At 39.0% G+C, this 20,549-nt stretch overlaps 2 protein-coding genes across 4 annotated transcripts; one reads left to right on the plus strand and one right to left on the minus strand.

The window, feature by feature from the left end:
* Positions 1-1,588: 1,588 nt before the first annotated feature.
* Positions 1,589-6,973, minus strand: LOC113035370 (spastin). 2 transcript variants are annotated; one of them, XM_026190905.1, is made up of 16 exons: positions 6,613-6,973; positions 6,433-6,516; positions 6,274-6,360; positions 6,031-6,191; positions 5,796-5,929; positions 5,595-5,688; positions 5,414-5,488; positions 5,215-5,286; positions 5,047-5,122; positions 4,855-4,946; positions 4,644-4,723; positions 3,028-3,070; positions 2,742-2,821; positions 2,594-2,664; positions 2,471-2,511; positions 1,589-2,387 (listed from the first exon to the last, which is right to left on the minus strand). In XM_026190905.1, exons 1-16 carry the CDS (start codon positions 6,728-6,730, stop codon positions 2,262-2,264), a joined length of 1,434 nt encoding a protein of 477 aa, XP_026046690.1. In that variant the 5' UTR covers positions 6,731-6,973; the 3' UTR covers positions 1,589-2,261. The 2 variants fall into 2 exon arrangements, with proteins under 2 accessions (XP_026046690.1, XP_026046691.1); XM_026190906.1 differs by having other exon boundaries at positions 6,274-6,357; positions 6,613-6,972.
* A 3,862-nt stretch (positions 6,974-10,835) lies between these two features.
* On the plus strand, positions 10,836-19,524 carry memo1 (mediator of cell motility 1). 2 transcript variants are annotated; one of them, XM_026190519.1, is made up of 10 exons: positions 10,836-11,142; positions 11,229-11,327; positions 12,569-12,650; positions 12,740-12,808; positions 12,991-13,103; positions 13,562-13,673; positions 14,117-14,259; positions 14,379-14,455; positions 15,499-15,603; positions 16,987-19,524. In XM_026190519.1, exons 2-10 carry the CDS (start codon positions 11,267-11,269, stop codon positions 17,116-17,118), a joined length of 894 nt encoding a protein of 297 aa, XP_026046304.1. In that variant the 5' UTR covers positions 10,836-11,142; positions 11,229-11,266; the 3' UTR covers positions 17,119-19,524. The 2 variants fall into 2 exon arrangements, with proteins under 2 accessions (XP_026046304.1, XP_026046303.1); XM_026190518.1 differs by having other exon boundaries at positions 10,836-11,327.
* The last annotated feature ends 1,025 nt before the right edge of the window (positions 19,525-20,549 follow it).

Consider the following 20,549-nt stretch of genomic DNA (forward strand, 5'->3'; position numbering starts at 1 on the left):
TCTTATGCCTGCTACAAGTAATGCGCAATGTGAACATATAATTGCTTTGTACTGTAATTGCAAGCTATTAAAAATACTTGTAGGAACGTTGCAATTACATGCTGCAGGTTTTTAGTTTCTACTCTTCTAAGTTCCAAGGTGAGAGAACAACATAAAATAGTCCTGCAACAAGTCTGCAATAAAATCTATTTGTTCACTGTCCAGGATAATCTCAGGGGAAGAGTAAACAGCAAGGGGAAAAAAGGTGATGACTAAACCCTAATGCTCTTCATCCCTGTCTGGCATCATGAAAGAAGCTCTTCAGTCATGACATGCAAAATGAAAAAAAAAAAACAACAACCCCAAAATCCTTACTCCATCCAACAAATCTCCCCTGAGGGAAAGAGCGCAGTCTTAGGTGTGGTTCTATGAGTGAATGTTTTGCATTTTAGCCTCCCCCCCCATTTTTAAAAAAGTCTTGAAGCAGTGTGGAAATAACTCATAAGAGTTTGAGAAAACTTCCTTAACTGCAGAAAATGTTTGCATACGTAGAGTCTGCAAACAGAACTGCAGGAACCAGATGATGCAGCTGCTCGGCCACATAAACCAAAAGCAACACTGCCAGCTGACCATAGGAAGGGCCGTAGGGAGAGAGCTGGAATTTAAGCACACTTTGACAGTGAAAGAGATTGGAGGGCACTTAAAAAAAGATCTAGTCAACCACAAGCATTTATGTTAGCTTGAATCAGCAAAGCTCCCACAGGTGGAACCTCCTGAATAAGCGGAGTTACGACGGGATAAGAGGTCTTGACCACAGAGCTGCATAATATAACTTCACTTACGATCTTGACTGCATATATGTTAGCACTGTTGCGCACACCCATGAAAATTGCATACTTCACTGATCTGTCAACCTGACAGTCAGCTCAGCAGAACATGATTTTTATTCTTATTAACAGCAATTTACTGCATACCACATAACTTTGGTTGCAGGCAAAAGAAAAAAAATCTGTCAGCTCTAAAAACATGCAGAATGAAGATGCAGAAAGTAGTGTGGAGCATGCAAAAACCAGATCTGCAGCACCATCTATCTACAAGGGTGAAGTACGTCAAAAGGCTTCATTCTTCTTTAGTTCACCTCACAGGTCTGTCAAAGATGTTTATTAGAAGTGAGAACTTCCCTACAATCCTCACGCCTGTAAGCATTAATATTTTAGATCTATTATAACTAGATGATAAAATATATTGTATGTAACAATTAGAATGACAGATACAAGCTGCTATTAAGTTCATGGGTATGTCTGGAGTGCTGCTGATATTAATCTTTTAAGCTCCCTTACTTCCCCAGGGATCACCATAGCAGAAGATGCTCGTGTTTGATTTGGCACAGATTTTCTGACACAAAGCTCTCATTTATCAGAGCTTGGGCTCAGCACAGGACTACACCAGCTTGCAATTCCTTAAGGCAAAGGAAATCATTCACATGTAAGGCAAACATGTTAATCACTGCACCACAGGGCTGCTATTGTGACTCAGATACACGTGACATGAGTTTTGCTTGTTTATGAAAGTTATCAGATTTCTGTTATTAAAGGCAAAAACACAGATGTAATGTAATGAATGCATTTATTGAAGAAGGAAAGTGGGAAACCACCACTGCAGTTTGGCTCAGTGAAATCATTTTCAGCTTATTGTAACAACACAGTTTACTGAGTCTCCAGCTGTCAAATACAAGTATTAATATCTATAGACGACTGGTGCAGATGGAAAACCTTCATAAACAAACTTATAATACAAAAAAGCCCACATAGGCAACTCTTCTCCCAATTATTGCTCGTGTTATGCATCTAGGCACGGAGAGTGTTAAAGTCAGTACCATCAATGTGTCAGAGTATCAGGTGACTAAATGATGTCATCTAAAAAAGGCGAGGTCACGCTCAAGATTGACTTGCTTCTTTTTGCGAGGCAAGTGGAAAGCTGTCATCTACAGGATGTTTTCAAAAATAAATATTACAATTTCAAGCAGCAATTCAATATTTTAGGAGTGTAAAATTACAGTTTCAAGAAAGCCCATAAGAATCGTATTAGCAAATTCCTTCTGTCAAACAAAAAAGGATCTGATAATGCATCCAAATGTCCCAACATTCATACATTATTGCTTTAACATTATTGCTTTAGGGTTTATTCCATCTTTAATTCAATTCAATTACCTGTAGAGGAAATGAAGGTAAACAAATTTGATTTAAATTCAGATTCTTTTCCAGTTGAGATGGTGAGTGAGTTTAAATTGCTGATGTATCACCAAAATCTTTGTTCCATTTTGTGTACATATTAAGAGTTGCTGGACTAACAGTTGGTTTGATTCGCTTCAGAGAATCCTCAAAGTCTTTCTTCTTAATGTTGCGCACCTGTGGATATACACGACAGTATAACTGTAAAAACAGTACAAATGAGACATATGTAGGATTGGAAGTAAAAGCTATTCTCTCACCTCAGCAGCAGCCATATTACGGACTTGGTCTGGTCCCAACTCTGTACAAAGCAAAGTTCATATAAGCATTAAAGATGTGGAAGTATGTGCGACTCTGTGACCAGCATGATAAAAGACTCATACCTCGTATTGGGCCAAGTGCAGCATCTCTGGCTAATGCTGTCAAATCGCTCCCTGAATATCCTGCAGTCACTCTGTGAAGAAAGTTTTGAGGGATTAATGCAAAGTGACATAAAATTATCCCTCTGAAGTCTTCAGAAGTGGAACTCACTTTGCAAGACAGGACAGTTCGTTTTGGCTCAGTGGACTCCCGTGCTTTCCCAAAAGATTTTTCAGCAGCGTAAATCTTGTCTGGAAGAACAAGAGTTACATCATATACAGTTATTAGATTTAACGGGCAACTGCTTTTTCCTCACAGGGACAGGTAGGTGTAGATAATCTTTTTCCCTTAATAAATGAAATAATAATTTTAAAACTGCATTTTGCATTTACTCAGGTTATCTTTATAAACAATTATTTCAGTATATTTGTGTATGTATATTTTTCTATGTATATACCTTCTCATCGGGTAAGGTCACATATACTCTTTTTGCAAAGCGCCTGAAGAACAAAAAACAACAAATGGTTGTAAGTCACGCATGAAAATAATCCTCCAACAAACAAAAAATATATTTACAGTATTTACAAATTGCTTTGTAAAATGTAAATACAGCCAGAATGCAATGATATGCAAATCTCATAAAACCTTATTGTATTCATGATTGAATATGGAAAACATAATATACTTAAACTGAGAAAATTTACCATTTTAAGAAAAATGCAAGGTCATTTTTAATTGGATGGCAGCAACATATTTCAAAACAGCTGCGACTTCTTTTCCCTATTTTTCATTTTATGATGTGACAAAAGTTTTCAACTGGTGAAAAGTCCGGACTGCAGGCAGGCCACTTCAGCACCTGGACTGTTCTATGAAGCCATGCTGTTCTAATAGATGTAGTATGCAGATTAATATTATCTTGCTGAAATATGCAAGGGCTTCCCTGAAAATTATGCCATGGGAGCATATGTTGCCCTAAAACCTGTATATGCTTTCAGCATTGATGGTGCCTTTCCAGATGTGCAAACTGCTAACGCCATAGGTGCTGATGCACCTCCATACCATTAGACATTTGAGCTGATTGCTGATAACAAGCCAGATGCTCCATTCTCCTCTTTAGATTCCTCTGACCACAGAACAGTTTTGCACCTGATCCATTTTAAATGAACTTTGGCCCTGACAACCCAAACTGTGTTCACAGATCATTTCTGGAAGCAGTGATTTCCATGATAGAATCACGTCTGTTTTTAATGCAGTGCTGCCTGAGGGCTCACACATTGAGCAGATTTTCAGCCTGGTCCCTTGCACACATTTCTCCAGATTCTCTGAGACTTTTAATAAGATTATGTACTATAGAGCAGCGGTCCTCAACCACCGTGCCACGGACCGGTAGCGATCCATAAGTCGTTTGGTACCAGGCTGTGAGAGTTGAGGCTCGGGTGTGAAATTTCAGAGTTTTTATCGTTAACTCGGTATCCCTGGGTCTTTTCCCGTGTTGTAGTTGAACGAAATGTTTACACATTACCATAGCGACCAGAGAGCATTAAGGGGCAGAGAGGAGGACGTTACTTTCAGTGTTGTTGGCGCATTTCAGGAAGACACTGCTAATAAAGTTACACAATTACACAGTGAATTTGCATTTATTATTACATTTACAAAATACCACAGCTTTTGTCTTGATCGTATCATTTTATTTTGTTGTATTTATCCGCAACACCTAAAGGCTTGTCTGTGAAAATATTGGCTGACATTAAACCGGTCCGTGGCGCAAATAAGGTTGGGGACCGCTGCTGTAGATGATGAGATGTGAGTTTACACTACTATCATTTGTTCTGAAACTGTAGACTATTTGTAGACAGTATTTTGCAGATTAGTGAAACTATTTACTTCTGAGATGCTCTCTAAGAGGATCTTTTTACACCCCATCGTTCTTACTTACGCATGTAGTTGCAAAAATTTCAAATGTTAAAATTTGGCTTTATGAGATCAGAAAATTGAGGCATTCTGCTTTTCTTTTGCATTTTACACAGGATTTAAACATTTTTGGAAATGTTAATGTAAAACAGCATAACATACCTTAATATTGCTTCATCGAGCTCCTGGGGCCTGTTAGTTGCTCCCATTACAAGTACCCTGTCATCCTTTCCTGACTGCACCTGAAACCCAGAAGAAGAACTTCAGAGAAAACACCACGGCTCTCCAAGTTAACTAGGATTTGAGCTCCTCTGACAATGTTTGATGAGTTAATTGCTGAGCTCTGCTGTGTTTAACAAATTTCTGAACTTACCCCGTCAAACTCAATGAGGAACTCAGTTTTTAAACGGCGAGAGGCGTCGTGCTCCCCCTCCCTCCTTTCACAGAGCAAGCTGTCCACTTCATCTGAGTGTCAAACAGTAAACAGTGAGGTTTATTCATGAGCTGAACATTTTTGAGATACACTGGTGTTTAAGGCACATCTATTCTTTAGTGTAACACACACCGATGAAGATTACTGAGGGCTGTAACTCTCTTGCAACCGCAAAGAGTGCTCGTACAAGCTTCTCGCCTTCTCCCACCTGTGATGGTGACGACATGAAACATTTAGAAGGACAAAAATGAGCTAGTAGGCAGAGAGAGCTCATTAAAAACTGTTAAAAGTGTTTCTTACATATTTGGAGGTCAAACTAGCAGCACTGATGTTGAAGAATGTTGCATTAGACTCTGCAGCAACTGCTTTGGCCTTGCAAGAGGAAATAAATGGCTGTGATTCAACTGAGGATAATAAGGGCTATCAACAGCTCTATGCAAAATACAAAACAGTTTAAAACATGACGCATATGATTTGTTGTGCTGTAAAAGGAACTTACGAGCATGGTCTTCCCATTTCCTGGTGGGCCAAATAAAAGCAAGCCACGTGCAGGAGCTCTCAGACCAGTAAAGAGCTAAACAGGAAAATGTAACAAAAAAAAAAACTTTGCATCTTAACAAAGAAAAACATTGAAAGTGTATTCATGGTAAGCAGACAGATAAAGGTTAAGAAGTAATAACCTCAGGTCTTAAGGCAGGAAGGATGACAATTTCTTGAAGTGCTTGCTTTGCCAGATCCTGCCCTGCGATGTCATCAAATGACACAGTCGCTCCACTGCAGTGAACAGAGGAAATATTTTAAATGTGCAATACTTTTTTTTTTTTTTTTTTTTTAATTTCACCCAGGGAAAAATGTCTTGTTGATTGTGATGCTTCTGATACCTTTCTACAATTTCATTCATAATTAAGTTGGCCAGTTTACTATCCACATTCTTGAAGTTTTTCATATCCCTCTTCGGGGGTTGTTTCACAGCTGCCGGTCTTCCATTCTGAGTTTTTCCCACCCGAGCGGTTGTCTTAGCAGGAATAAGATTGTCCCAGAAAGCATTACACATTAGAAAGGTAGCTTCAAATGGCATGTGCCTGCACTATTAAATAACCAAAAAAACCCACAAACCTTTGCATCAGTTAGTCTTAATGAAGGTCTTACAGGAGTGGAGGGTCTGATGGTGGTGGAAACACCTGCGGGTTGACTTTTAGGAACTGACTTTGGCTGTGGAAGAGCATGACGTGATGTCCCTTGGGGGTCATTTTTCCTTTTAGAGGCTAGTGTCGTCTCTGTGAAGGAAGACGTTTGATGATCTCCAGCATGCCTTCTCAGCATACATTACTTTGATAAAAATAATCAAGGCCAACTCACCTAAAAGGGTAAGCCTGTCTTTTGCCATGGTGAGGTTGGTGACCATTTTATCCTGGAGTCTCTTTGCTCGGTCATACTGCTCTCCTGCTTAAAAATACACTGAGTATGAAGTTACAGCTGATTGACAGCTCACAGCATACCTGAATGTATTTGTAATACCTTGCCCAGTGAGCTCTATTGCAATACCCCTTTCAAGCTCAGAAATCCCTTTCTTGTACCACTGCACAGCCTCCTTCTTCTCACCTGTTATGACAGAAAGGATGAGGTGTTTATTACTCTCTTGCACACGTACAACAGCATTTAATAACTCAATAAAAATTAATAACACAATAAACAAACCTGTGTCGTCCTCGTCGATCTTCAGTGCCTTGGATATATACTCAAACGCCTGCTTGTGGATGTTTTTTATAACTTCAGCGCTGTCTTTGGGCTTACTTGCGTTTGTTTTGGTCGACATTACTCTCGCGCTACTTCCCCCTGTTCTCAGTCATAACAAGCTAAGCTAGTCATAAACGAAAACGTTTAGGCTTTAAATCGCATTTAAAGGTGATGCAGTCCTCTTTCTTTGGGACAAAACACGACGCTTTAACTTCATAGAATAAAAATTCGGGCGCTTCGTGACAACACAAACATTTCCAACACAAGCTTCCGGTTTACCGAGCGACCCAGACAGACTCCGCCCCTCTCCGTTCGACGCAACAGCGCTAGAAGGCGCCCGCAGAGCTCGTCCTCGTGAATGTACCGTTACAGTCATTAATGGACATTTTACTAGGTAAACAGAAAATACACTATTTAAAGGTAAAAACAAAAACATATTTTGTTTTATCCCTTATATAGTATAAGTAACGCAAAAGAAGCAAAGACATTTTTTAAAAAACTTACGTAATTTCCTTTTTATTAAAGAAAAATTATATATCAGAACATGCAGGTTAAATGGGGAAGCAGTATTTCTGCCCCCTTTGGTGTCAGCAATGGTGTCAGACAGGGTGGGATTTTGTCTCCAATTTTATTTAATTTATATGTCGATGATTTGTCCATACAGCTGAGAGCCTGTAACACTGGGTGTATATTAGGTGAAGCACTGATAAATCATCTTATGTATGCAGATGACCTGGTTGTTTTTAGTCCAAGCAGTGCTGGGTTACAGGATCTTCTTAATGTCTGTACTGAATATGGTGTGCAATATGACATTGAGTGCAATGCTGCTAAAAGTGCTGTTTTGATATGTAGAACCAAGCAGGATAAACAGCTACATTTCCCTTTGTTTAAACTGGCACAAAAAACTCTTGAAGTTCATAAAAAGGTGAAATACCTCGGTCACTTTATTACTGAGCAAATGAATGATGATGATGACATATACAGACAACGATGTAAGCTCTATGTGCAGGCAAATACTATTGCACGCAAATTCAGCTTTTGTTCACTTCCAGTTAAAGTGGCTTTGTTTAAAGCGTATTGCACACCGCTATATACTGCCCCCTTGTGGTCATCCTACAAACAATGTAGCATGCAGAAGCTGCATGTTGCATATAATGATGCGATGAGAATCCTTTGCAGGATACCTAGAAGTGGTAGTGCCAGTCAGATGTTTGTAGCTGTGGGTGTCTGGACTTTTAAAGCACTTTTAAGAAAGTTAATGTTCAGTTTTAGAGAACGACTGGATGGTTCGAGTAACAGTATAATTTTAGCACTTACAGATCCGACAGTGAGTGGTTCCCGTTACTCATCCAGTCTCAGAAAGCACTGGTTAAAGTGTTTGTGTATTTATTGATTTATTTTAAGTAATTGTGTTTTATGTATATTATGGTTTTATATTTTTACAAATGCTTTATATACTTATTTATATACATATATATATTTAATGGTATACCTTGTGTTGTGTGTGTGTGTTTCTTGTCTTGTTTTTATGGACATGTAGTCTGCCAATAAAGATTGAATTGAATTGAAATATAGAACAAGAAGTAACTTCCGGTTGAATTCCAGACTAAAAGTATGCGATGTCTGCATATTTCCGGGACACAAACTGAAAATCTTTTTTTCTAAAACCTTAATAATGTGCACATACTGGTTCTCTTTAAAACAAACAAACCAACAAAAAACAAAGCATGACATTTGATTCAAGATTACATTTTTAACAGAGGAAGGGTTAGCCATTCAGTCTTTTTTAATTCCACCCATTTCTTATCACTATACCTGTGTTGTGTGCTGCACCCATATGGTTGAATGAAAACTGAATTCAGGTATAACAACATGACTACAGCTTTATTTGATAAGTACGTTTTACATGAGTGGCACGAGACTAACCACTGAAGATCAGTGAGACAACTCTGAAGATCAGCTAAAAGTATGTGAAGATAAATAACTGTCACTAGACATTCGTATTAGTGTAATAATGTGCTCATACTGATTTGTGATGCTGATTTTTGTTTGAGAACGCAGTCTCACTTTAACAAGACTCAACCACAAATCTAAATGTTTGCAGAAAAGTTATGTCACCACCTACAGTGAAACATCTATTTTGACAAACATTTGTGTTCATTGTTATCCAAAACCCAAATGCTAAACAGAAAATAAATCTGAAGAGCATAATTATGGTAAACAGAATTAAAAACATTTAGAAGGAATAACCTCAGGTCTTAAAGCAGGAAAGTTGACAATTTCTTGAAGCACTTTTCCAAATACTGTCCTGTACTTGTTACAGCATAGGAGGGCCAGATATCCTTGGAAACATCTGCAAGGTGGATTTTGGAAACTGGCTTTGGTTTTGGAAGGACGAGATTAAGTGTCATTTGTCTCCTCTCCTTTTAAAGGGTGTTTTCTTACCTAAATAAGCTGATAAATAAGCTCTTTTCACATAGAGAAAATCTAAGCAAACAAAAATGCGCCACTACGAAGCACATTAGAATGTTCAGTCCGCCCCAAGCACATCTGGCCAATAAAGCAGATGTGTCTGACCAATAAGCCAATCAGCTGACTGAACTCAAGTTTAACAGGGTTTCACACCTTTGTTGTGAGAATGTTCAGCCCACTTACTGGACAGATGTGTCTGGGGCAGGAGTAACAAAAGTAAACAATTGTTGACAATTTTATCTTATTGTCTGTTTGCTCTGTCATATTGATCTCCTGCTAAAATATGAAAGAGGGCATAGGACTTTTAGCTGTATTTTTATCAGTTTTACAGCTTTTTCAATAGACAAAGACCTTCCTCATGGCCGCTCATTCTACACACAGGACCTGAGTAACAGATTAACAATTAAGTTACAGAAGATAATGCTTTTCCCACAATGTACTACAGAGTTTTTTTGTTTTTTTGTTTGTTTTTTTACTGTGGGTCCACAGTAAAAAGCCCAAAGTGCTGCACTGACCATATTTTTTTTATTCACTATGGCAGCATTTCTTTATCATGGAGAAAAACTGAGACATACTGTTGAAATTTTTACTTCTTCCTATATTAAGATAGCTCAGGGATTAAATATGTAGTTAAAACATCTTTCCATTAACAAAAAAGGCAGTTTCTCGGGTACAGACTAAAGTGGACTGTAGGCCCACGATGTAATATGAGTTTGACATCTCTGGTTTAGACAGGTCTTTTTGAAAATAGAGAACACAAGTTTTGTATTTTGTCATCCAGTTTTCTTACAGTATTTAAAAGTAGAAAGGGAGAGAGAGCCTTCAGTTTTCAGGCCCCTCTTCTATGGAACCAGCTTCCAGTTTGGATTCGGGAGACAGACACTATCTCTACTTTTAAGATTGGGCTTAAAACTTTCCTTTTTTCTCTAAAGCATATAGTTAGGGCTCAATCAGGTGACCCTGAATCCTCCCTTAGTTATGCTGCAATGGGTGTAGGCTGGTGGGTGATTCCCATGATGCATTTAGTATTTCTTCTTCAGTTACCTTTCTCACTCACTATGCGTTAATAGACCTCATTGCATTGAATCATACTTGTTATTAATCTCTAGCTGTCTTCCACAGCGTGTCTTTTGTCTTGTCTTCCTTCTCTCACCCCAACTCTCACTCCAACCCAGATGGCTGGCCCTCCCTGAGCCTGGTTCTGCTGTAGGTTTCTTTCTGTTAAAATTGAGCTTTTCCTTCCATCCTCATAAAAGTGCTTGCTCATAGGGGGTCATATGATTATTGGGTTTTTCTCTGTATGTATTATTGCAGAGTCTACCTTACAATATAAAGTGCCTTGAGGCGGCTGTTGCTGTGATTTGGCACTGTATAAATAGTTGAATTGAATTGAATCTAAATCCATGAGAAAAGCAATTAGTTTTTAAACAGTCAAAAATCTCTCATGGTAGCAAACAATGACTGTAGAAATGACTGTTTTCTACAGTCACTGGTAGCAAAAGTACTCCTTTCAATCCTAAGAAGAGGAATAGGTACATTTTGGTGGATGCCCTATTGACGTCCCTGCTTTTTTGCCACGCTGTACCCGCTCACCTGACGGACAGCACAATTTCACAATCAAACAACATCTTAGTAATAGCTACGCCTCCTGGATTTTTTAACCAATCATGTAAAGATGAGCAATCAAACAGCCAATCGGACAGCTCTGACGTCTCTTCGATAACATTTTTTCAGACCCGCCCCTTGCCTGGCTTGACAGACAAGTCTGTAATCCTCAGATCCCAACTGTGACATCGCTGCTTTTATTATTACTGTTCTGAGTGTTTCATATCGGCACATTACAAACATTCTGTAATTTGTGCCTTTCCGCATTGCATGCTGATATTAACAGACTTTATGCCAAACGGACCCTAGCTAACTTATTAACCGGTAACAACACAAGGGCCATCTGACGGTACACTGAGCTTGTTAGCCAGCTAGCTGCTGATTCTCCAGTCGAACTGCCCTTTGTCTTTTCAGGCAAGTCAGCTAGCAGGCGTTGGTTTCTTCTCTCGGGTAGTTAACCCAGGATTTTGGAGTTTTGTTTTTAATTTTTCGCCTGACAGGAGTGAAGCAAACCAAGATAGGCGGCTTGGGAACCAAGATGTCGAACCGAGTGGTGTGCAGAGAAGCAAGTCACGCCGGGAGCTGGTACTCTGCTTCGGGTAACTGTCAATGAAGCACCATCCGCGTTAGCACACCTTGTGCTAGCTGGCAGTCTTATTTGTTTGTTTTATGCTTTGTGTTCTATTAGTTTTTGAGGCTTCTCATTATGCGTAACTTACTGTCTTTGTAACTGGGCTCCTGGTGGCTTGCCACCGCAGAAATGAATAGCCAGTGTCAGGGCTGTAACGTTAGTCCATCCGTTTTTTTGTTTTTTTTTAAGTCGGCTATCTAACTGTTATCGACTGCCGTCTCTGTATTATCCCATTTGGTGTACGATTGGTTTGAACTTGTTCAGCACCTCCTCCTCGGATAGTGCGTGGAAATGTCAAAACAAAGCATTTTTGACTATCAACTCAACCAACGCTAACTTGGCTAATATTGCAGAACTTCCTGGCCTACGTGCTAGCTAGCCAGCTACACTTAAGATTTCCCGAAGCTGATTATTGAGCATTATTGTGTTCTTGTTGGTGTCTGCCCCTGATCCGCTTAAGTTATGTGTACAAATGCTCCCTGTCACAGAACAAAGGATTGGGTAGGGCAGGGCAGAAAGCTGAAGGTTCATGTTGCACCCCTTCCCCCATTTCACAAGCTGTACGCTAGTTTATTTTTTTTATTAAATCCCAAAAGGCTGCCCGATTATCCATTAGAAACTGCCATTTACAATCCTTTTTGAGACAACATATAAAGCAGATAAATACTGAAAACAACAAATGCTGAGCTAACATTGATTACCGTGATTCTGGTTGTTTTTCTAACAAATCATTCAGTTCTGTGTGCTGTTAATGTTGTCAACTATTGACACTGGTAAACATGAACTTTAGTAGTTTATACTGTAATATAGGCATTGTATTCCACTTTAGTTAATCACGTTTAGTAAGGTTAAAATTGGATTATGACACAGTATAATGAGCTCCAGCTTTACAATGACAGTTGCCCAGCATATAAAAGATTGACAATACTATGTTAGGCTTTGTCAAGATGGGCTCTTATCCATTTCTTTCCCGTTCCAAAATAACTGACAAGGAATAATGAACTGCTGTCACAGCTGGATTTCAGCCCAGTGCATTGCTATTACAGTGCGACATTGGTAGGGATCTAAAATGATTGTAGCCTTATCAAAGTGTATTTGGACTATTTCTACAATTATCATTTGATTTTGTGACCCCTCTTTATTCTAGTGTTAGTCTACTCTAGTGAAATATACAGGTATATATCTTTTTTTGTTTGTTTACTTTTTCAGGATCCCAGCTGAATGCACAACTAGAAGGCTGGCTGTCTCAAGCACAGTCCACCATCAGACCCGCTAGAGCCATCATAGCACCGTAAGCACACATTAACAAACAGAAGGAAAATGTCTTCTGAATGTGTTCAATGCCTTCTTAATTGTAATATGGCTTGTTTTTGTTTGTAGCCATGCAGGGTATACTTACTGTGGTGCTTGTGCAGCACATGCCTACAAGCAGGTTGATCCCTCTATTACGTAAGTGATCCTGTTTTCTAGCTCTCTTCCTCATTTAAGAAGATGCTTTGCATGATTGTTTATCTTAATTCCACTTTTTCCACAGACTGAGCAGATGTGAGTGTAGATAGCAGAGTAAAGAAATGTTGGTGCTGTGCTTTTTGCAAAAACAGCTAATGAAATAAAGTTCTGTTGCCCTTCAGTCGTAGGGTGTTCATCCTGGGACCTTCACACCATGTGCCCCTCTCTCGCTGTGCCCTGTCACCTGCAGACATCTATAGAACACCCCTCTATGACCTGAGAATCGACCAGAAGGGTATTCACTGTTTTCAAATATGTCTTACATCTTAACTTGTGCTATAATTTATTTATAAGTATTTTGCACATCCTCATAAAAGGTGTTTTGAGGATGTGCAGTGATGTGAGGTAGTAACATGACAGTTTGGATAACATTTAAAGTGTAAATTTCATGTTTTGTGCCAAAAGCAAAGTGAAGAACTTTTTTTTTTTTTTTTGGAGTCATTGCTCTTAAAAATGTGAATTGAAGCAAGCACAGAGCTTCAACATACAGACCTTATGCCAGTTTGGCAGGTGATACACTTTTAATGATCCTCCAACGACCAGACATTGCCTTGACTCTGTGGTCAGGGCTTTCTTTTTATTTTTTAGATTTTCCTCAGCTAGGCACTTGTCAGAATTCTAATCTCACTGACTTTATCAGTAGTCGTGACTATGAAAAAATTCTCAAAATAAAGTTAAATCTCTCTCTTTCAGTTTATGCTGACCTCTGGAAAACTGGGTTGTTTGAGAGAATGAGTCTGCAGACAGATGAAGATGAGCACAGTATTGAAATGCACTTGCCTTACACTGCTAAAGCCATGGAGAGGTAATGCACATGAGTGACATTCATTCAAGTGGAGAATCAATCTATGCATTTAAAGGGAACTGTCTGAGAGATTGAAGCTTTTTCTTGACTGTTTCTGACAAAAGTAAATACAAGGTACAAAAGCTCTGTTACTTCTGTTCTCTTATTTTCCTTCACGTCCTATACTATGCACCAGGCACTATTGTAAACCAGAATCACACTGGTGCAGGGACACATGGATGTGCATAATTTATACAACCTTCTGTTAGGTTGGCTGGAGACAGAGCCATTTTCATGGTTCTGAAAAACAGGGATCATGTAGTAGAACTTGAACTGAGCTAGGTGACTCCATAATGGGAAATAACAAGTTGAAATCACACCATTGATGTTGACCAGTGAGACTAAAGTCACAAAGTTGTTGTTTTTAGCATGTAAAAGTTAAGTTATTATTATTGATGTTGCAGCCACAAAGACGAGTTTAGCATCGTGCCTGTGCTGGTGGGTGCGCTGAGTGAGTCAAAGGAACAGGAGTATGGGAAGCTGCTTAGCAAATACCTGGCAGACCCTTCTAACCTTTTCATCATCTCATCTGACTTCTGCCATTGGGGTATGTACTGACATGACACACTGAAAACAGCAGTTTGTGATGCAAGGATAATTTGGTCTAAATGACATAATTACTTGACTGTACCCAGCTGTGTACTGCGGTGTGTTTCTCTCTTGAAGGTCAACGGTTTCGCTATACATACTATGATGAATCTCAAGGGGAGATCTACAGGTCTATTGAGCATCTTGATAAAATGGTAACTACTGAGATATGTAAGATATAACATGTAATATAAAATGTTGGGGAAAAAAGTGATTGTAATTTTTTTTCAATGAAAAGAATAAATCTGATCTATTTCACCGAGAAAAAACACTTTCATCGGCCACATGCACGGCTGCTGTGGGTAATTAAGCACATATAAAACGCGCACAACCAATAAAAGGTATCGCACATGGCATTTTGAAAATCTCATGGCCTTAATGAGACAGTTTATTTGCTTGTACAAGTCAAAGATTAACTAAATTTAATGATAAAAAAAACTACTGAATAGCAAAGAAGATTTATAGATTTTTCTTAGGGTCATGATTTTTTGTGATAAACTCCAAAATAATTTGTATATCAATTAAGTACAGTATATAATGGACTCTGATGAGACTGATATATTGTTATATTGGTAGGGGCTTAGATATTGGCCATTTAACTACTTATGGATATCAGTATCTGCATTTATAACTGCCAATTAATGAAAATGTGAAAAGTGAAGAAGAAAAGGGAGACGTCATTCAACCACGCACAATTTGTCCACTAGAGGGCACTTACCAATTTACTGTGAAAGCAAAAAAACTACACTGCCATATTATCATAGTAAGGACTCAAATTTACATATAACCATGTGTAACTATGAGTGTGTGTCTCAAAGAAAAACAATTATTGGCCAATATATAGAATTTTTAAATTACACAGTATCAGTGTGAAAAATCTTATATCGGTCAGCCTCTAGTATATTACATGAATATAAAAAAGGAACGTGAATATCCAAGCTGATTTTCACTGCAGGGTTTCTGATTAATGACAGTTGCATTCCGCTTATCAAAGATCGTTTTATTGCACATGCTGATTCATTGTCATGACCTACTTGGCCAGTCGCAACACCTAATGGAACTGAGCCATTATGAGTGTTATTCATTTCACTTATTATTCCTGCTGCGGCGAGTCATAATGTGTTCTTATCCAAAAAAGATACAAATGTTTGCAGGTATGAGGGTACATTTAAGGTTTAATTTCTTTCTGTCTGTCAAGGGGATGGGCATTATAGAGCAGCTGGATCCCATGTCTTTCACCAACTACTTGAAGAAGTATCGCAACACCATATGTGGGCGTCACCCGATTGGAGTGCTGCTAAATGTAGGTAACCCAGGAAAAAGTCTTACCAAGTGTATTTCACTCACACTCGTGTTATTAGGTACACCCCCTTAATTCTTCATTACATAGATTCAGGATATTGACATGATGGGGGTGTGGATGCCATTTGAATACAGTGAACTCAGTGTCATGTTTAAGAAACCAGTTTGAGATGATTGGAGCTTTGTGACATTGCACGTTATCCTTCAGCCATCAGAAGATGGGTACACTGTGGTTAAAAACAGATGACCATATGTTTGCACGTACTCAGAAAAAATACTCACACTGTGGCGTTTAAACAATTCTCTGTTGACACTAAGGGACCCAAGGTGTGCCAAGCAAATACCCCCACACACCATTAAGCAAGGATTATACTTTCTGCATCCGTGAGTTCACTTGGGTCCCAGTGACATGAATTTTGTCATCAAACAGTTTACTGAAATTGAGGAATTTCGATGAGCATCCCTAAATAAGAGCCTCAGTTTTCTGTTCTTGGCTGACAGGAGTGGCGTCCTGTGTGCTCTTCTGCTGCTGTAGCCCATCTGCTTCGAGGTTCGACTTGTTGTGTGCACAGAGATGCTCTTCTGCATACCTTGGTTGTAACTAGTTGTTATTTGAGTAGATGTTGCCTTGCTATCAGTTTGAAGCAGTCTAGTCATTCTCCTCTGACATCAATACATTTTATTTCTTTTTCGAGCCATTCTCTCTGAACTTCATGTCTGTGTGCCCAAATGAGTTGCTGCCATCTGATTGCCTGATTACATATTTGTGTTTATTCATTTTTTGTGTGTATATAACAGTCGTTGATGAAATTCATGTTGTGGGCTGACTTTATTTGTATTTTTCAGTTTGACTGATAACCCCAAGTACAGAATCTTCACTGAAATGAGGTTTAAACTACATGTTTTAATCAAGAAGTCAGCATCCTCATCAGCTTTTCTATACAAGAAACACAGAAAATACAGAATCTAGATTCATCTTGAGGTGATCATCCAGAAAATCCTAAGGAAATATTACGCTGTTATTTGATTTTAATATAACCTTTCAACGTAACCTCTAGTCCCACATGTATGACATCCTTCTGGGCTCTGGAAGCAGTGCTTTCCAGCTAGTCCATTCGTCGTGACACCCCTATATTTCTTGTTTGTTTTTTATTTTATTTGGAAAAGCTAAATTAAGATGTGACATGAGGAGGATAGGTCTTAGTGCTACTCAGGTCCTCTGGCCAATGGTCAGTTGACATTCAGGATCCAAATTCATGTCCTTGTCGAGAATAATTCCCTAAAACGAGCCAATCTGTCATCGTTATCGTCTTTGTTTGTCTAAAGACTCTTGCTGTGTCCCATGATGTGAATTAGTGCCTAAGTGGATTTTGCTGTTTTGCAGGCTGTGGCTGAGCTGAGGAAGTCTGGTCTAGAAATGAACTTCACTTTCCTGAACTACGCCCAATCAAGTCAGTGCAGGAACTGGCAGGATAGCTCTGTGAGTTATGCTGCTGGGGCACTCATCGTTCATTGAGGTCAACTTTTTGCAGGGGCCACTGCAACGCCGCCACCCTGCCCTTACTATCTATCGCCATAACCCGACCTAGACACCCTCCCTCTCACCCCCCTCCCCCAGTTATGCCCACTATTTGCAGGAAGGACCTAGACACTCAAAGCCAATACAGTCTTCTTTCTGTCTCTCCCTCAGCTCTCCTCTGCCTTTTCTCCGCCAGTTTGAAGTGTGTCTCAGAGCTTTTGGTTGAAACATTTTGCTTGAAGTGCAGTTTTGAGATTTTGTAGGAGCAAATGGTTAGTGGAGATGGGAAGAGTATGCAGTGTTTTGGCTTGGAGTAAGCAATGGGAGGGGAAAAATAATCTTATTTAGGTTTTTGCAAGGACTGTAGTCCTCTTAGTTCCCTTTTATTTTCCTGACTAAACAGATTTGAGTTGTAAAAATGCAATCTTTATATTTGGACTCAATCTGTTCTCTTGTAATTTGCCTCAGAATAAGAATTAAAATAAAACTGCAGATATTAATGGAGACTATTTAAACGTTGCCAGATGAAAATGGAGTGTTTTGGCTGACTGCTTCAAGCTACATGCGATTTAAACTTTGAAAACAGTGTCATAGGTAATTACTACCATTGCTCAGCACGTGTTGTAGTTGCTAACAAAGGGCTGCACCCAACAAAGTTCACTAACCCCCCTTACTGTACAAAACCAAAAACAATATTATTATCCTTTTAGTTTATTAAACACAATATTTTAATCATATTTTATTCCTTTTTGTTTTCCTTATTTAGTAGTTTTAGATGTGATGATATTTACTCAATTAGTGTGTAGGTTTGAACAAAAGCCGAGTCGTCACTTGAGCTCTAAAGCCATCAGCCAGTTTGCCCAGTAAACTAGTGTATACAAACACCGCTTCCTGACTACAATCCCATGCTTTCTAGCATGCTAGAGCCAAACTGCAGTTATGTAGAAATACAATCAACGGTGGATATTGTGTGCGTGACTCCATCTATGAGACGTCCAGTCTCCGTTTACAACTCCACCCCGACTTTCTGTAGTTACTGAACTGTCAGAATAGGAGAAAGACAGTTTTGTTACACATTCAGCAACATTTCTTTTTGTCTAAACAACAGGCAAAGCACTGAAGACCACAATGACTTGCTTAAATAAGATCTGTACCTCTCCCCAGTGCAATGCGTGGTAAACCTTATCTGGATTTTTTTTGATTGAGGAATGCCAAAATTTATTGGAAAAATGTAAGTTTTCATCCTTATATTTGGTTTACAGTTTGGAGAATCCATTTCAGAATTACTAATGAGACAGTGCAAGTGTCTCTTAGGCAAGTACTGTGCACAAGGCAATTAAAGATGGCTCGAGTATTAATATCAGCACAAATGCTTTCCTGGTAGTTTTAACAATCTACCCGGTGTTGCTCCCTGCTACGTTTTGGATTTATCGGAAGTGTCAAGCACAAATATTTTATTTACTAACAAGCGAAATAGTTGCTGCCTGAAATAATTCAGTTTCCAAAGGAATGCTACATGCAGACCCCCCCCCCCCCCAGTGATTTTTAGTAGCAGTTTAGGCTTTTAGTACCAGTAACGATAATAGGCACACAAATGTCTGCTGTCCTGTTGTTTAAGATTGGAACGTCACTTTTCTCTGACTTTTGCTGCTAAAGTTGAATATTCCTATTTAAGCAAAGCAGTCCTCTAACATTAGCCCCTCCCCTCTTGGCACCAAAAGAGGCACCACACTCAGCATTAAACTACAGCATCTGTTCGAATGAAGTGGGCACAGACTGAAAGATGAAATCCCAGAATGGCTTGACCTCTATTGCTAATTTAAGGGAAACTAGTAAAGCATGACACACTGTGCTATTGTGCCTTTTATCACTGTTGCACATATACATATAAAGCATATTCTCACTTTTAGTCTTATTTTAGAATGTGTACTTGAGTTTTGTTTTTTCTCACGTGTACCCTCCCCTTTGCCTATTGCCCGACGGTGTCTCCAGCTCGCCCGACACACCAGGAATATTCTACCTGTCCCCCCGTCATCCGTTGGTCTAAAATGGCACCAACTGTTATCTCCTTTCTCCAGCAGGGAGTGGTATTCCTCTTTCTGCTAATCACCTCATTCCTGTAGAGAGAGACAAAGGCTAAACCTCAACACTGTTCATTTTCTGTTATATGAATATTTGTTTGTCTTTTAGAAATGTTTTTTGTATTTCTTGTTTTGTTTTTTCTTTTCTTTTCTTGGTTTGAGAATTGGAACTTACACGTCACAGACCTAAAAATATACTACTTAACTACTCCCTTAATGGAGTTTTTTTGATCTCAGGTTCCACTGGTAAAGCATCCCAAAAGGCTCTTCAGATGAGGCCGAGGATTCATGTAACAAAATGAGTAAAATGTACTGAAAAGCTTGTCTGCTCTGGTGTCTCGTTCTTCCGGTTTTTACAATCACAGAAAACGCACTGATCTCATACATCCATGTAACTTCTCAGTCACTGACTACATTGAAACCAATTATGTTTTTCAATACCAAACACTAATTTTCACCCCAGTTTACCAACTAACAGACATAAGCAAACAATAGGTTTACAGTGCAGCTTCTATAATAGACATCCTGTGCAAACTACATCAGTCATGAAGCAATTTTAAGGCCAATGTCACCAACAGGGGGAGGCAGGTTGCATGTGTTAAGGTTCAAAATTGAGGAGGGAGAGTACAAACCACCCTTGGTCCAGAAGCTCTTGGTCAAACAATGATTTTAATGAATACACACGTGTGGCAAGAACACTCTGTACGCCGACAGCAAGTGATCTCCGACTTACTAAAGCACAAACAATTATTTTATAACATCAGGGTTTGTTTACTGACGCCCCTTCATGCGTCACAGGTACATTTTATACATAGATCAGATCAACACCACAATGACTTTTCACCCAGAAGATCATCTTCTATTTTCATGGCTGGTACTTTCCGTTCTTATCTTAAAGTGAATTGTTCCTCTTTCTTGTCGAGACATAACTAATCTCTCCTCTAAATAAATCTAACTAATGTGTGTGTATGTGTTGACCTCACATGCTCTTTCTCAATTCACCTGTTGCACTTCTGACCTTTCACTAGACCAGAAGCTCACTGAGACTATGTGTATGTCTTCTACTAAATAAATGTTTTAACCAAGAACCTCTACTAAAACCTTAATATAAAATGATCTGATATATAAGTGTTTTGTAAGCATGTATTGCAATTCCTTCTATGGCTCCAAGTCACTTGCACAATAGATTGTCCGGACATCGCGCCGAACAAAGCTTCCAACCCCCAATTAATTGACCGAGCTCCAACTCTTTAATAAGCACAGATATGCATTGTGTATAAAATAGTCATAACTGCACCTGAAATACAAGGTCAACATAATAACTGTATGCATAACATCTTAAGGCCA

The sequence above is a fragment of the Astatotilapia calliptera genome, chromosome 13 (genome assembly GCF_900246225.1).
Source record: "Astatotilapia calliptera chromosome 13, fAstCal1.2, whole genome shotgun sequence".
NCBI classification, from domain to species: Eukaryota; Metazoa; Chordata; class Actinopteri; order Cichliformes; family Cichlidae; genus Astatotilapia; species Astatotilapia calliptera.

Coding starts and splice junctions, on each gene's coding strand:
- LOC113035370 (XM_026190905.1), bottom strand. CDS start 6,730: ATGTCGACCAAAACAAACGCAAGTAAGCCCAAAGACAGCGCTGAAGTT. Junction 6,361..6,432: donor AATAGAGCTCACTGGGCAAG/GTATTACAAATA, acceptor TGTATTTTTAAG/CAGGAGAGCAGTATGACCGA. Junction 2,665..2,741: donor GAACTGTCCTGTCTTGCAAA/GTGAGTTCCACT, acceptor CTTTCTTCACAG/AGTGACTGCAGGATATTCAG.
- memo1 (XM_026190518.1), top strand. CDS start 11,267: ATGTCGAACCGAGTGGTGTGCAGAGAAGCAAGTCACGCCGGGAGCTGG. Junction 11,328..12,568: donor GAGCTGGTACTCTGCTTCGG/GTAACTGTCAAT, acceptor TTACTTTTTCAG/GATCCCAGCTGAATGCACAA. Junction 14,456..15,498: donor TTGAGCATCTTGATAAAATG/GTAACTACTGAG, acceptor CTGTCTGTCAAG/GGGATGGGCATTATAGAGCA.